The 17,327-nt window shown below is 37.6% G+C and overlaps 1 protein-coding gene across 2 annotated transcripts in view; it reads left to right on the top strand.

Moving 5' to 3' along the window:
• The window catches only part of HSPE1 (heat shock protein family E (Hsp10) member 1), a 46,520-nt gene that overhangs the window by 13,326 nt on the left and 15,867 nt on the right, over window positions 1–17,327 (top strand). Inside the window, exons 1-3 of one of the 2 annotated variants that reach the window (XM_018061284.1) lie at window positions 1,383–1,512; window positions 5,055–5,117; window positions 15,445–15,545. In XM_018061284.1, coding sequence (XP_017916773.1) covers window positions 1,453–1,512; window positions 5,055–5,117; window positions 15,445–15,545 — 224 coding nt within the window. In that variant the 5' untranslated portion in view covers window positions 1,383–1,452. Of the gene's footprint in view, window positions 1–1,382; window positions 1,513–5,054; window positions 5,118–15,444; window positions 15,546–17,327 lie in introns of those variants that run through there. The other variant, XM_018061298.1, reaches the window with a different exon arrangement.

Genomic DNA, 17,327 nt, shown 5'->3' with positions numbered 1-17,327 from the left:
TACAGATCCACCCATATCTCTCTTAGGGTGGCAACATTTAGGGGCTGCCTGTCTTAGATTCTCAGTGTATTTATTAAGAGAACTGGTGATTTGCACGGCTGTCTCCATGGCTAGACTCTAATCAACTTATCCTTAAGGATGGGGCCTTTTTATAGTTTTACCTCAGTGCCACAGAGTGGGGCTTAATAAACACTTGTTGGATGAATAAATTTTTTGCACTTATAAGTTAGTGATGGAGTTGTCCTTTCTCTTGAAAAGTTACCAGTCTCTACATCTTCTAGAAAGAAAAAATCTTTAAAGGCAAACAGGCTTCCCATATTAAATGCTTCTGAACGAAATTCCAAGCCATGACAGTTATTCAGCTTTGCACTAATTTTAACCACCCTCTCATCCACTCCTGGCTTTCATCTTTGGAGACTATGTTACATGCCTCAGCATTCTTAATACACCTTTGGGTGTACTTGATGGGATGGGATATCTGATGCTTTTCTCTCTTGAAAATTACCCTACTATATGCATTGTTTACTAATTTAACTGTCTTCCCATCTGATAACCTAAGGCCTCTCTCATCCCAGATCAAACATTTTAAGATTTCCAAGCAGGAACCAAAAAAAAGTTTGTCAATACATCTGTGATTCCATGACTTAAGAGAAAACTTAAAACTTGCAACAAAGAAAAACTGAAATACTGGGATGTACAAGACCCACCGTCAACGAAGGGGCATTCATTTTCTCCTCCTGCTTCTGACTTGCAAAAAAATACAAGCTAATCTTGTCTGCTTAACACACAATACCCGATGTCCCCTTTACCGTCAGATAATTGGCATTTGGGTCTCTAATCGACACAAACTTAGCGGATGGCGGAAATACCGTTTTACATTCTAAGCCTGAGTCTGATTTGAAATTGGTCCATTTCATGCAGGGTCTGTGTAACTTTCCAAGACTGCTGACCACTTTTTCACTGTGCACATCTAGGCAGATTTCGGGACAGACTTACGCTTCTCTAGGTATTTGTTTGCACAACCGACAACTGAAACGGTCGCCATTGCGCAAGCTCCGGTCTTCCAGTTAACTAACGTAAGCCCAATGAGATGCACAACGCGCTACGCCGAATTTGCACATTCCCACTTGGGCATGGTGGCTCTCTGCGCTGGCCGGCGGAATTCTCTTTGCTACTCACTCGCGTCCTTGGCAGCCGGGTCTCTCCCTCCCTCCACTTCGTCGTCCGTGAGTCGTCGGCTGTTCCTTTTCTTGTCCCCCTCCCTCCGCCAGCTGGCCTTTTCAGGGACTCCTCCAGTTCCTCCCACCCTGCCCCGCGCGGGCTACGGCTGTGCCGTCAGCAGTCGCCCCTCCCCCGCGCCCGAGCCAGGAACGCCGCTCCGCCCCGCCCCCCGCGCAGGCAGCCGTCCCCCTACATCCGGGTACCGACTCCAGCCGCCCAGACTCTGGCACTATGGTCATGGCGGAGGGGACGGCTGTGCTGAGGCGGAACAGGCCGGGTACCAAGGCTCAGGTACTATACCTGCACCTTTGGTGGAGGGGGAGGGGGCTCTTGGTGCCGAGCAGAGTCCCACTTTGAAGCTGGATACCTCTGAGAGGAGGATGGTCCGGGGCGACCGACGGACTGGCGGGGGCACTGGTGCCCGGCCTGCTCTTCCGGAGCCTCAGTCCTTCGGTTTGGCGGAGGCGGCGGCGGGGGCGGCCCGGGAGGCCTGCGTAGCTCCGACTGGAGGGTGGGTGTGAGGGGCGCATAGGGGCGGCCGAGACCAGGGCTGGAAAGCTTGTTAGCAGCCACTGCTTGTTCTCGCCTTTTGCCTGATCTCCAGTGACCAGTGTCTGAGGGGTGCCGCCGGCCAGGTGGAGACCCTGAGGTTCTATGAGGGCTTCTAGGGTGGGAGGGGTGTAAACAGCCTACCTCGTCCTGCCTTCCAGTTCCTATCTGGCTTGTGACCTGCCCGACTTCTGACATGCAGCTTGTCTAGCCGGATCCGGGAGTCGATATCCTCCTCCTGCTGTTTGCTTTTGGCCACTTCTCGCCCTAGCTGTTCTCTGGTCCAGCAAGTTTTCATCATCAGGCTGGGACTTGTTAGATATCATTCCTTGTGAATTTTTTTGTTATGTGTGAAGCATAAGGAAGGAATTGATTATAATTTTATCAACTTTTAGTAGGGCGGTACTTGGAGTGAGTTGGTCCTTGTGTCAGTATTGATTCTTGGGATTTGCAAAAGACGGAGTGCTCTTCACATTCCTAAAAAAAATCGAATAGGGTAGTTAGACCTCATCTGATTAGCCTGCCAGGTGAAATGGTTTGCAATTGGGTACATGCTCCAAAATCAGAAGAGGTGTTATAATGTGATTTTAAAGAAAAAGAGGTAAGTGTATGTGTGGGGTGGCGCTCAGGGTAAGGGACCAGATGCAACCGTGGAGCTACTACCTTATGCCAGAGAATGGATTTTTAATGCCTTGCACAGAATTTGGGAAAGGGTGTCCTTTCAAAGGGAACTTTTAGATCCAGACATCTTCCCAGATCTATGTTACAGATAAGGAAACTGAAGCCCAGAAATTAGACTGCTAATTAGACACTAGTGACCTTTTCTTTTTCACAAATTGCTTCTAGTACTGAATTTTAGAGAGTTCAGTTTGAAACCCTTTTGTTTTTATAGAGTCATGTTTTATTGTGTGTTTTATTGGCAGTTTTATGGTCATCCTACTTGGAATTTGTATACTATTTGTGCTTTTTACTGTTTCAAAAATTTCTTTATTTATAAATGATCTTTTCTAAGATGCTTTTAATTCTCATTCTGTGGAAACATTATTTCTGATTCTTGTAAATGATCAACTTTTATATTTTTGTATTTAGAAGTGAATTTTGGGTGCTCACATAAGAATCATCCATTTTTACTGATTCAAAAGTTATTAATTTTAAAAGGATAGAGAATCATAGATTTTAACTCAGTGTTTTAACACATCTATTTGCTATGTTATGAGTAAGTCACATATAGAAAGCTCCTTTGCTTTTTTCCACATAGTCATAGATCAAAGTTGTTAAATAAAATGTAATAGAAAATGTTAGGATTTTTTAAAAAAGGACTACTTAAGCAGCATTCTGCCTGTACTTTGTATATCACACTGATTTCCTTTGTGAAATGGGTCTACTCTAAAATGATATATTTAGAATTAGAGTAGATAGAGTATCTTTCTACTTTTTTAAAAATTTGTTAGGTTGGATTATAGGCACATAGTTGTTTTTCAATAAATGTTTTACTGAATTAGATGAGAATGCTCATTAAGCTGGATTTTTGGCTCCTCTTTTAAGTATGAGGCAAACATTTAATTCTCAATTAACTTTTTACATCTTTTCTATGTATTACTATATGTGTTTTTTAATATTTTGAAAAACAGAATACAAACTATATTTTTTTAAAAATGAAAAAATTTGCAAAGCATATTAATAAGACATTTTTCACTACAAATCAGGAAGAATTTTAAAAGTACTTTCTAATAATATGTAGATAATATCTAGGAAGAGACATCCTAAAACAATTTCCAGAAAGTTGTTTTTATTTCTTGACTTTTAAAATAAATTTAGTTCATTTTCATTCAGAATAGGCAACTATTGAAAAAGAAAAGATATGAAATGCTTAAGAAATACTTAAATGGTATACCATACCCATCACGTACTCTCAGAACTAGGACATTACTAATATAGTTAAATCCTTCTGTATCACATTCTTCTGTCTTCTACCCACTCCTAGTCAGTAATGGTGATTATCATTCCTTTTTTTTCTTTAAACTTTTTACTGTTACATGCATTATTTTTATAAATATCTTTTGCAATTAAACTTTTAATAACGTAGTATCAAACACTGTATTCTTCAGTTTGCTCCAATTTTTAGAGACTTAGGTTGACTGATGCAGGGTTATAGATTTTTGGTTTACTACTACCTTTTCCCAGACATTTATTGAGTATCTACAATGTGTCAGGCATTAAGTGCCTACAGAAGATATATAGGTAAACTGCTGAAAAAGCTGTCAGATGGAAAGAGTCTGAACACTTTGGTGAATGTCTGTGAACTGGGCTATCTATAGAGCAGTTCAGAACCAGTATAAGGTGATCCATAAAAATATTCCCCTTAAAAGAAGATTGTTCGAACTTTCCTGGTAGTCCAGTGATTAAGACTCTGGCTGCCGGGCTTCCCTGGTGGCTCAGTGGTGAAGAGTCCACTTGCTAATAATGGAAGATCTCCCATGCTTAAGAGCAACTAAACCCACGTGCCACGACTATGGAACCTGTGTGCTAGAGGCCCAGGATCTGCAATTCCTGAGCCCACCTGTGGCAACTACTGAAACCTGTGCTCCCTAGAGCCCATGCACTGCAACAAGAGAAGCCACAGTAGTGAGAAGCCTGCACAGTGTAGCTAGAGAGGAGCCCCCGCGCTCTGCAACTAGAAAAAGCCCGAGTGCAGCGACGAAGACCCAGCACAACCAAAAAATAAATAAATAAAATTTTGAAAAGTAGGTTCTTTTTAAATGATTTGTTTTTGATGGTGCTCACATTTTGATGTAGAAATTTAAAACATCATTTGCAATTAGAATTGTAATTTATTATAATATCTGTCTTAAATAATACTTAATGGAGTAGTAACTGCTGCTTATTCTAGCTATTCTCTTTGGGTAAAAATTGATGTTTTTTACTGCCTGGATATTTTTTTTCATTAGAACTTTTGGAAAAATATTTAACCACCACAAACAAAATTGTGCTGGACTTATCAATTAATAACACATGAAAGGTTTATGAGAGCCATATTTGAGGGATCTATGGTTGAGAAAACTGTAACTTAGAGTTCAGTTAAATAAAATCTTGGTGTTCATTTAAAACATTGAATAAAATTTCTTTAACTTACTTACTAATAATCACATTGTTTAAAATATGAGAACTTTTCTTCTCCCCTGATATAACTTTGGATCTTTGTTAAGAATTGAAGTCAATCATAATAGTATTGCATCTTCTTTGTAACTTTGTATATGCTTTAACCATGGCATTTTTTCTTATAGGATTTCTATAATTGGCCTGATGAATCCTTCGATGAAATGGACAGTACACTTGCTGTTCAGCAGGTAATAATAATAGTTTCTTTTACAACTCCAATAACCCTTGGCATAGTTAAGTATTCCTATATCTTTTAGCACAAACCAGAATCCCTGGAATTATTGGGGTGCCTGCTTAAAACTTTCATCAAACCTCATTTTGTTTTAAGATGGCATATTAAACTATCATAAAACTTAAATACATTTTATTATCTATTAATATATTCTCCAGGCAAGAATTCTGGAGTGGGTTGCCATTTCCTTCTCCAGGAGATCTTCCCAACCCAGGGATCAAACCCAGGTCTCCCGCATTGCAGGCAGATGCATTAACCTCTGAGCCATCAGGGAAGCCAATATATACCAAATTAGGGTATAAAATTTGACTTTAGAATGAATTTAATTCACAAATAATTGAATGCTTAAGTGGAATAATGTAAGTATAAAGAAGTAGCATACTCATTATTCATTTGGTGATTGAACATTAGAGAACATGCTTGGCTTGCGGGATCTTAGTTCCCTGACCAGGGACTGAACCTTGGGCTCTGGTAGTAAGACCACCACACCCTAACCACTCGCCAGGGGACTGCCAGGGAATTCCCATAGTTACTACTACTTCTTTTGTCTCCCTCCAATATATTTGAAAGTTTGTTTCCACTACCAAATAGCTCACTGCTGCTGCTGCTGCTGCTGCTGCTAAGTCGCTTCAGTTGTGTCTCTGCGACCCTATAGACGGCAGCCCACTGGGCTCCTCTGTCCCTGGGATTCTCCAGGCAAGAATACTGGAGTGGGTTGCCATTTCCTTCTCCAATGTGTGAAAGTGAAGTCGCTCAGTTGTGCCCGACTCTTAGTGACCTCATGGACTGCAGCCTACCAGGCTCCTCTGTCCATGAGATTTTCCAGGCAAGAGTACTGGAGTGGGGTGCCATTGCCTTCTCCCAAATAGCTCACTAAGACTCTGATTAGGAGGTAATAGCTCACTAAGACTCTGATTAGGAGGTAATAGCATGTTTGGTTTGAAAAACCCTTCAGGAGATTTTTAAGCATTTTTACTGAGAACCATATTGTATACTATGTTAGGTTTAAAAAAAAAATTTTTTTTTATTCCCAAATGAATAAAATCTGGAAACTGGGAGAAAAAAGTTTCCATAGCTAATTCTTAAAAATCATAGCTAATTCTTAAAGGGTTAATAAAAGGATGATTGAAATTGGCTGTGCTAGTATATTAGTCAAAGCTGTTTGATTTTGATAGCTAGGTAGTTAAAGTAGATAGCTACTTGGATTTATTGTCTTGTTTAAAAATATTGGAAAACAAAATAAAAATACAGTTGAATTCTTTGAGTAGTAAAAATTTGACAGGGATTTCCTGGGTGATCTGGTGGTTAGAACTCTGTGCTTCCACTGCAGAGGGCATGGGTTTGATCCCTAGTCAAGGAACTAAGATTTTGAGAGCCGTGCTGTTGAAGCCCCTGCCCCCAAACATTTAATAATCTAAACAGAAACATTAAAAACCTTTAGAATGGATTCAGTATAGTATTTAGATACTTAGCACAGGAAATAGAAGAATACTGATGATTGAATGGCTTTGCTCATTGCCTTTTAAGAATGTATTGTTTTTTAAAAAAAGAATGTGTTGTTCAATGAACAGATATTTAATAGGTTAGTAAAGAAGCCTTGTGGAGGATTTAGAAATAAAATCTGGAGTTCTGTGTGTGGAAATTGGCAAAAATTAAGAGGAAAAATGTGCAGGTATTTTTCCCTTTAAAAGTAGAGTTTTGTTCTGATGCTATGCTGAATTTGTTTATTAGTCCTAATAATTTTTTTGTGAAATCTTTTGGGTTTCTACAAACGAGATTATTTCATTTGCAAATAGCTTGTTCTTTTCTAATCTAGATGCCTTTTATTTCTTTTTCTTGCCTAATTACTCTGGCTGTAATTTCAAATACTATTTTGAATAGAAGTGGCAACAGCAGGCATCCTTATATTATTTCTGATCTTAATGGAAATCTTTCAGTCACGTCCACATTAAGTATGATGTTTGCTGTGTGTTTTTCATATTTGGCCATCATTATGTTGAGTTAGTTTCCTCTTATTTTAAGTTGGTTAGTGTTTTTATCATAAAAAGATGTTGAATTTTATCAAATGCTTTTTCTGCACCAGTTGAGATCATTGTGTTGTTTTTTCCCCCCCTCCATTCGGTTAACATGGTGTATTGTATTGATCAGTTTTTGTATGTTGAACCATCCTTCGGTTCAAGGAATAAATCTCATTTAATTATCATGTATAATCATTTTAATTTGCTGCTGAATTTGCTAGGATTTTTGTATCAGTGTTCACAAGGGATATTGATTTCTGGTTTTCTTAGAGTATCTTAATTTGGCTTTGGTACCAGGAATGCTGCTGTAATGGAGTTAGGAAGTATGCTTTTGTCTTCAATTTTTTTGAAAGACTTTGAGAAGGATTGATGTTAGTTCTTTTAATATTTAGTAAAATTCACCAATTAAGCCATTAGGTACAGGGCTTTTCTTTGGTTGCACAACATTGTGAATACAAGAAAGCCACAGAACTGTATACTTAAAAATGACTATCCTTTCCACATTGAATGGTTTTTGACACTCTTGTCAAAAATAATTTAACTTTATGTGAGGGTTTATTTCTAGTTCCTCTGTTCAGTTCCGTTGGTCTATAAGTCTGCTTATGTCAGTACTAGACTTTTTTTTTTCCTAATATCAACACCTACTTTAACTAATTACTTAGGCTGCACCAGGTCTTAGTTGCGGCTCACAGGATCTTATTTGCATGAGCGACTTCACTTTCACCCATTGGAGAAGGAAATGGCAACCCACTCCAGTGTTCTTGCATGGAGAATCCCAGGGACGGGGGAGCCTGGTGGGCTGCCGTCTCTGCGGTCGCACAGAGTCAGACACGACTGAAGTGACTTAGCAGCAGCAGCAGCAGCAGCAGCAGGGCATGAGAACTCTTAGTTGCAGCATATGGGATCTATTTCTCTGGTCAGGGATGGAACTTGGTTTCCTTGCATTTGGAGGGCAGAGTCTTAGCCGCTGGATCTCTAGGCTGTTTTGATTACTATAGCTTTGTAGTAAGTCTTGAAATTGGGAAGTGTGTGTCCTTCAATTTATGTTTTCAAGATTCTTTGACTATTTGGTGCCCCTTGGAATTACATATAAATTTGAGAATCAGCTTTTCCGTTCTTGCAGAAAGACTTGGAATTCTGGCAGAGATTGCACAGAATCTGTAGATTGCTTTAGGTAATATTGATAACAATATTAAGTCTGCCTATGAACCAGAGACCAAATTGCCAACATCTGCTGGATCATCGAAAAAGCAAGAGAGTTCCAGAAAAACATCTATTTCTGCTTTATTGACTATGCCAAAGCCTTTGACTGTGTGGATTGCAATAAACTGTGGAAAATTCTGGAAGAGATGGGAATACCAGACCACCTGACCTGCCTCTTGAGAAATTTGTATGCAGGTCAGGAAGCAACAGTTAGAACTGGACATGGAACAACAGACTGGTTCCAAATAGGAAAAGGAGTACGTCAAGGCTGTATATTGTCACCCTGCGTATTTAAGTTCTATGCAGAGTACATCATGAGAAACGCTGGACTGGAAGAAGCACAAGGTGGAATCAAAATTACCAGGAGAAATATCAATAACCTCAGATATGTGGATGACACCACCCTTATGGCAGAAAGTGAAGAGGAACTCAAAAGCCTCTTGATGAAAGTGAAAGAGGAGAGTGAAAAAGTTGGCTTAAAGCTCAACATTCAGAAAACGAAGATCATGGCATCTGGTCCCATCACTTCATGGGAAATAGATGGGGAAACAGTGGAAAAAGCATCAGACTTTATATTTTTGGGCTCCAAAATCACTGCACGTGCTGACTGCAGCCATGAAATTAAAAGACGCTTACTCCTTAGAAGAAAAGTTATGAGCAACCTAGATAGCATATTGAAAAGCAGAGACATTACTTTGCCAACAAAGGTCTGTCTAGTCAAGGCTATGGTTTTTCCAGTGGTCATGTATGGATGGATGTGAGATTTGTACTGTGAAGAAGGCTGAGTGCCGAAGAATTGATGTTTTTGAACTGTGATGTTGGAGAAGACTCTTGAGAGTCCCTTGGACTGCGAGGAGATCCAACCAGTCCATTCTGAAGGAGTTCAGCCCTGGGATTTCTTTGGAGGGAATGATGCTAAAGCTGAAGCTCCAGTACTTTGGCCACCTCACGTGAAGAGTTGACTCATTGGAAAAGACTCTGATGCTGGGAGGGATTGGGGGCAGGAGGAGAAGGGGACAACTGAGGATGAGATGGCTGGGTGGCATCACTGACTCGATGGACGTGAGTCTGAGTGAACTCTGGGAGTTGGTGATGGACAGGGAGGCCTGGCTTGCTGCGATTCATGGGGTCGCAAAGAACCGGACACAACTGAGCAACTGAACTGAACTGAACTGATTGATGTAAGATAGCTTTCATTTAGGTCTTCTTTAATTACTTTTAACAGTGTTTTGTAATTTTCAGTATGCAAGTATTTAATCTTCTGTTTTAAATTAATTTTTTCATATTTTTCAAGTACTGTTGTAGATGGAGTTGCTTTCTTTTTTTCTTCGTATTTTTTATTGAAGTAAATAGTTGATTTATAGTGTTCAAGTATACAGCAAAGTGATTCAGTTATATATAGGTGTGGATATATATAGGAGTTGCTTTCTTTTTTTTTCTTTCTTTTATTTATTTTTCCTGTGCTGGGTGGGCTTTTTCTCTGGCTGCAGAGAGTGGGGGTGACTCTGTAGTTGCCGTGCATGGGCTTCTCATTGCTGTGGCTTCTCTTGCTGTGTAGCACAGGCTTTTAAGGTGCGTGGGCTTCAGTAGTTGCCGCATGAGGGCTGAGGAGTTGTGGTTCAGTTATTCCACAGTATGTGGCATCTTCCCAGATCAGGGATTGAACCTGTGTCTCCTGCATTGGCCGGCAGATTCTTTACCACTGAGCCATCTGGGAAGCTCCAGAGTTGCTTTCTTAATTTTCTTTTTGAATTGTTCATTGAAGGTATACGCAACTGATACATATATATATATATATATATATATATATATATATAGTTGTTGTTGGTTGCTCTGGGTCTTTGTTGCTACATGCAGGCTTTCTCTGAGTTAATAATGCATGCTCGGTAACTGTGGTGCATGGGCTTAGTTGTTCCAAGGCACGTGGAATCTTCCTGGACTGGGGATGGAATCCATGTCCCCTGCATTGACAGGTGGATTCCTATCCACTATACCACCAGGGAAGTCTGAAACACAACTTATTTTTTTTATTGATCTTGTATTCTGCTACTTTGTTGAATTCTTTTATTAGCTTCATGAGCTTTCCTGTGGATTCTTTGGGGTTTCTGTATGTAGGATCATGTCATCTCTGCCTTTTACTTATTTATTTATTTTCTGTTTAATTGTTCTGGCTAGAATTTAAGTACAGTGTTGAATAGCAATGGTGAAAGCAGGCATTCTTGTCTCATTTCTGGATTTTTTTTTTTGTTTTTGCCCTTGTGGGATCGTAATTCCCTGACCAGGGGTTGAACTCCGGCCCTTGGCAGTGGAAGTGTAGTGTCCTAACCATTGGACTACCTAGGAATTCCCTCATATTTAATTTTAGAGCAAGGGAAACCTATCAGTTTTTCACCGTTGAGTATGATGTTGCCTGCTGGTTTTTATAATAGCCCTTCATCGAATTGAGGAATTTCTCTCCTATACCTTATTTTCTGTATTTTTATTATGAAGAATGTTGGATTTTGTCAGATGCCTTGTCTGCATTAATTGAAATGACTGTGTGTTTTTTCCCTTTTAATATTAATGTAGTATATTGTTATTTTTTTTTTTAGTGTTGAACTACCTTACATTCCTTGCAGCTTTCTTTTGATTTGTTTGTATGGTGTATTTTTTTCCATCCTTTTACTTCTAACCTACCTATATCATTATATTTGAAGTAAGTTTCTTGTAAACAGTATAGTTGGGTTATATTTCTCTGTTCTTTCTGACAATCCTTGTCTTTTAATTAGCGTATTTAGGCCTTTTAATCTCAATATAGGCTTCCCTGGTGGCTCAGAATCCACCTGCCAATGTAAGAGACATGGATTACAATCAAACCCTGGGTTGGGAAGATTCTCTGGAAAAAGAAATGGCAACCCACTCCAGTTTTCTTGCTTTGGACATCCTATGGATGGAGGAGCCTGGTAGGCTACAGTGCAAGGGGTTACAAAGAATCAGACAAAACTGAGCAACTAAAACAACAACGGTGTTAATGTAGTTATTGATAGATATGTTTAGATTTAAAATTATCATTTTGTTACTTTTCCTTTGTTTGTTTCCTCTTTTTTTGTTTCCCCTCTTCTGCCTTTTTAAGGGTTATTTGAGCATATTCTATTTTATTCTAATTTTGGCTATATTTCATATAATTTTTTGATGATTGTTCTAGAAATTACAAAGTACATGCTTACCTTTTCACAGTCTATTTAGAGTCAGTATTTTACTGCTTTGATTGAAATGCATGAACTATAATTATTTAGGCTTCTTTACCCTCCTCCTTTATACTATAGCTGTCTACATTACATCTATTAATATATACCTTGAAAACCCTATTGGAGAATGTTGCATACTTTGCTTTCATCTGCCAAATATAGTTTAAAGATTAGAGGAAAATAGTCTAATATATATTTATACCCAGATATTTGTAATTGCTGTTGCTCTTGATATTCTAAGTTTCTTTCAGGTATTATTTTTTTCCTTCTATCTGAAGAACTTCCTGTAGTAATTCTTTTAGAGCCATCTGCTGGCTAGGAATTCTCCTTAGTTTTCTTTCCTCTGAGAGTATCTGTATCTTTATTCTTGAAGGGTATTTTTGCTAGATATAGAATTCTGAGTTGACTGTGCTTTTCTTTCAGCACTTTAAAAGTATTGTGCCGTTTCTTCCTGTCATCTGTGGTTTCTGGTGAGAAAGCCGCACTCATTTGAATTCTTATTCTAAGGTCATGTCTTTTCCCCCAGCTTCTTTATCTTTTATTTTATTTATTTTTTTAAAATTGAAGGATATTTGCTTTACCAAACTTTGTCGTTTTCTGTCATACTTCAAGAATCAGCCATAGGTACACCCTTGTCCACTGCCTCCCGAACCTCTCTTCCATCTCCCTCTCCTTCCCACCCTTCTAGATTGTCACAGAACCCGTTTGAGTTCCCTGAATCATACAGCAAATTGCCATTAGCTATCGACTTTACATATGGTGTTACAAATTTCCATGTTACTGTCTCCATACATCTCACCCTCTCCCTTCTCCCCTCCCCCTGTGTCCTTAGGTTTGTTTTCTGTCTGTTTCTCCATTGCTGCCCTGAAAATAAATTTGTCAGTACCATCTTTTTAGATTCCATATATATGAGTCAGTATATGATGTTTATTTCTATAATTTATTTCTCTTTCTGACTTACTTCACTCGGTACAACAGGCTCTAGGTTCATCCACCTCAGTAGAACTGACTCAAATGCACTCCTTTTTTATGGCTGAGTAGTATTCCATTGTATATATGTACCACAGCTTCTTTATCCATTCATCTGTCGATGGACGTATAGGTTGGTTCCATGTTCTAGCTATTGTAAATAGTGCTGCAGTGAACATTGGGGTACACGTGTCTTTTTTAGTTTTGGTTTCCTTAAGGTATATGCCTAGGAGTGGGATTACTGGTTCATATGGTTTTTGTTTTTTTTTTTTTCCTATATGAAACTTTTAGTATTTTATTCATTTTCATAGTTTTACAGTATTAGTAAAAATAATGACCCATTATAAATAAGTATAAAATGGAAGTTGATGAAAACATAACTCCAAGTCTTCCTTGATTCCCATCCTCCCACCAAAAAACTAGCTAGTATATGGCAAATATCCTTTTCACACATTATCTTTAGGCATATATTCACTTTGTAGTGGTGGATGGTTTAGTCACTAAGTCATGTCTATAGTCATGTCTGACTCTTGCGACCCCACAGACTGTAGCCTGCCAGGCTCCTCTGTCCATGGGGTTTTCCAGGCAAGATTACAGGAGTGGGTTGCCATTTCCTTCTCCACATATGGTGGTTTTATTCCTAGTTTTTTAAGGAATCTCCATACCTTCTTCCATAGTGACTGCCATACCCGTCCAACTTTTATTGTTTGTAGACTTTTTCATGGCCATTCTGACTGGTGTGAGGTGGTACCTCATTGTAGTTTTGATTTACATTTCTCTAATAATGAGCAATGTTGAGCATCTTTTCATGTGTTTGTTAGCCGTCTGTATGTCTTCCTTGGAGGAATGTTTGTTTAGATCTTTTTCCCACTTTTTGATTGGGTTGTTTGTTTTCCTGATACTGAGTTGTATGAACTACTTGTATATTTTGGAAATCAATTCTTTGTCAGTTGTTTCCTTTGCTATTATTTTCTCCTATTCTGAGGGTTGTCTTTTCACCTTGTTTGTAGTTTTCTTTGTTGTGCAAAAGTTTTTAAGTTTAATTGGATCCCGCTTATTTATTTTTCTTTTTATTTCCATTACTGTAAGAGGTGGGTCATAGAAGCTTTGATTTATGTCATCGAGTGTTCTGCCTATATTTTCCTCTAAGAGTTTTATAGTTTCTGATCTTAACGTTTAGGTCTTTAATCCATTTTATCTTTGTGTATGGCATTAGGAAGTGTTCTAATTTCATTCTTTTGCATGTAGCTGTCCAGTTTTCCCAGCATCACTTATTAAAGAGGCTATCTTTGCCGCATTATATATTTTTGCCTCCTTTGTCAAAAATAAGGTACCCATTGGTGTGTGGGTTTCTCTCTGGGCTTTCTGTCTTGTTCCATTGGTCTATATTTCTGTTTTTGTGCCAGTATCATACTATCTTGATGACTGTAACTTTGTAGTATAATCTGAAGTCAGGAAGGTTGATTCCTTCAGCTCCATTCTTCTTTATCAAGACTGCTTTGGCTATTCGGGATCTTTTGTGTTTCCATATGAACTGTGAAATTTTTTGTTCATGTTCTATGAAAAGTACCATTGGTAATTTGATAGGGATTGCATTTAATCTGTAGATTGCACTTGGTGGTATAGTCATTTTCACAGTACTTCCTGCCCAGGAGCATGGACTATCTCTCCATCTGTTTATGTTGTCTTTGATTTCTTTCATCAGTGTCTTATAATTTTCCATATGGGTTCTTTTGTCTCCTTAGAGATAAAAGGAGATTCTCTTTATTTCTAGATATTTTATTCTTTTTGTTGCAAAGGTGAATGGGATTGATTCCTTAATTTCTCTTTCTGATTTTTCATTGTTAGTATATAGGAGTGCAAGTGATTTCTGCGTATTGACCTTGTATCCTGTGACTTTGCTGAATTCCGATTAGCTCTAATAATTTTCTGATAGTTTCTTTTGGGTTTTCTATGTATAGTATCTTATCATCTGCAAACAGTGAATTTTACTTCTTCTTTTCCCATCTTGTTTCCTTTTATTTCTTTTTCTTCTCTAATTGCCATAGCTAGAACTTCCAAAGCTATGTTGAATTGAGAGTGGTCACCCTTGTCTTGTTCCTAGGGAATGCTTTTAGTTTTTCATCATTGAAAATAATATTTGCTATGGGCTTATCATATATGGCCTTTACTGTTTTGAGGTAGGTTCCTTCTATGCCCATTTTTTGAAGTATTTTTATCATAAGTGGGTGCTGAATTTTGTCAGAGGGATCTATTGAGATAACCATATGATTTTTATCTTTCAATTTGTTAATATGGTGTATCACATTGATTGATTTGTGTATGTTGAAGAATCCTTGCATCCCTGGAATAAGCCTGACTTGATCATCGTGTAAGAGCTTTTTAGTGTGTTGTTGAATTCTGTTTACTAGAATTTTGTTGAGGATTTTTGCATCTGTGTTCACCAGTGATTTTGGCCTGTAATTTTCTTTTTTTGTGTTGTCTTTGCCTGGTTTTGGTATCAGGGTGATTGAGGCCTCATAGAATAAGTTTGGAAGTGTTCCTTCCTCTGCCCCTGGCTTCTTTATTTTTAGTTTTTGTCAGTTTGGCTACCTCTGGGCATGGATTTCTTTGGATTTTCTTGTTTGGTATTCACTCTGCCTTTTCTTATTGTGGCAAAAAATGCATAACATAAAATTGGTCATTTTTGTCATTTTTAAGTGTATGGTTTTGTGGTATCAAGTATACATTCACATTGTTGTGCAACCATCTCCGTCTCCAGCACTTTTTCATCAAGTGAAACTCTGAACCCATTAAACAATAACTCTTGTATGCTTTACTGTGTAGTGTAATATTTTAATTAACTATAAAACTTGTTTGTTTGTAGTATATTCAACAGAACATAAGAGCAGATTGTTCCAATATTGACAAAATTCTTGAACCACCTGAAGGCCAAGATGAAGGTGTATGGAAGTATGAACATTTAAGGTAGGTCCTCATGATATATCAAAATAGTAATTGTACTTCTAGTAGTAAAACTAACCTTTAATATTAATTATGATTATGAATCATAAATTATTTAACTGTAGACCAAAAAGCCAGTTTCTAAAGCTTTTATGTTTTCAGTGTTAGAAAGTTTTCAACATTGTTATTTATTCATTGTTTTCTGTACTTACGGATTTGGGCCTTCTTATCATTTTACACAGTTTTCCTTAATCATATCCTTTAATCACAGATGCAGTATTTCCATGTACCAACTCATTTTTACTGCCTACTACCTGTCTACTTTATTTCTCTCTAGAGGGCCTAGTCTAGACTTGGTAGCTGATGTGTTACTAGTCACGCGCATACTGTGTCAACTAGTATGAATTTCCAGTCTTCTCTTTGGTAAATGAAGGTTAATTGTAATCCTGAAATAAGTTTTAGAGATTTTAATAATATTCTTTGAATGAAAAAATTGATTTTTAATGAATCATGAGTCAACTTTAGAAGCAGCTGTAACCTGAAGTTACTAGGTTATTTCTTTCTTTCTTTTTTAAAAATTAGGGTATTTCTTGAAGTTAAAAACTTCCCATTGTAAATGGGAATTGATAAGTTAGAGAAGGCAGCATGAAATATGTGTTCATCCAAGTTTGTTACTTTGAGTTGATTTTTAAATAATAGAGTAAAGTAGAGATCTGAATTTTCCTGCATAAATTAGACCACATTTCCTATGATGAGTGCCTCAGTTTGTAGACAGTGTACTTTTTCTGTTGTTTTGTTTTGATGCTATAGGCTTGTCTAGATATTGTGTCTTGTCATAACAGTTCAGCAGTTTCAGGGAATACTTCTTTGTAAGCTGCCAGTTTCTTGGGCAAGTCACTTGACTACTTGATCGGGTTTTCTTTTTTAATACATCTTGATGGATGATCATTGAAAGCATGAGTATGTAGGTATTATGCCACTCTTATAAATGTAGAAAACACTTTAGAATGATATATACTCTGCCTTATTTTAATCTACTTTGAAAGTAACTACTTACTTAACCTGTGGGATTAATGATAAAAATAAGCAAAGGTAATTTTTACACCATAAGCATAATTTCTAAAAAGTTAGGGTTCATTTTAATTTACAAGGTTTTTATTTCAGATCTAAAAAAAGTTTTTCCTCCGTACTTAACTTAGACTGTGAAATATGCATTATACAAAACTTGTAAAATCTTTCTTATGCATATTCCATTTGTCCTGGTGCTATTGTTACTACTTTTGTTATTTTTTAATATTATTTTATTTGTATAATTCACTTATTTTTTTTTGTATAATTTAAATATTATACATCACATATATATTGTTTTGTATTTATTATAGTGTATACATCTTTAACCAAAAAGAGTTTTCAAAGTAGTTTGATTTTTTTTTTTGCATGTGCTTAATATTACTGATTTGAGGCTTAATACTTGCTATTACTGGTTAATGTAGTTGATTATATGTTAATGGGGATTGAATCTTGACCTCAGTGAAATCCTTCTCACTGAATATTTGTCATCAGGAAAAGATGCTGTTTCCTCTGAATGGCTGCAATCCTGTGCCAGTGTATAGGGCTTAGTGACTAGAGGGTAGTCAGCTCTGGTTTGACCCTTCAGCTGCCTAACTATGTGTGTGAGCCCTGTGTCGAATTAACTTGAAGCTGTTAAGTTTACACTGTTTGCCACGATTATACCTATAACACTGGCAGATCAGTTAGCTTAATTTTCCTGTTGACTATAAGTAGATTGGACTAGGTGAGAAACTT

Source organism: Capra hircus, chromosome 2 (assembly GCF_001704415.2).
Source record: "Capra hircus breed San Clemente chromosome 2, ASM170441v1, whole genome shotgun sequence".
Lineage (NCBI taxonomy): Eukaryota > Metazoa > Chordata > Mammalia > Artiodactyla > Bovidae > Capra > Capra hircus.
The sequence above is the reverse complement of the archived record's forward strand: the minus strand, read 5'-3'. Positions and strand labels throughout refer to the sequence as shown.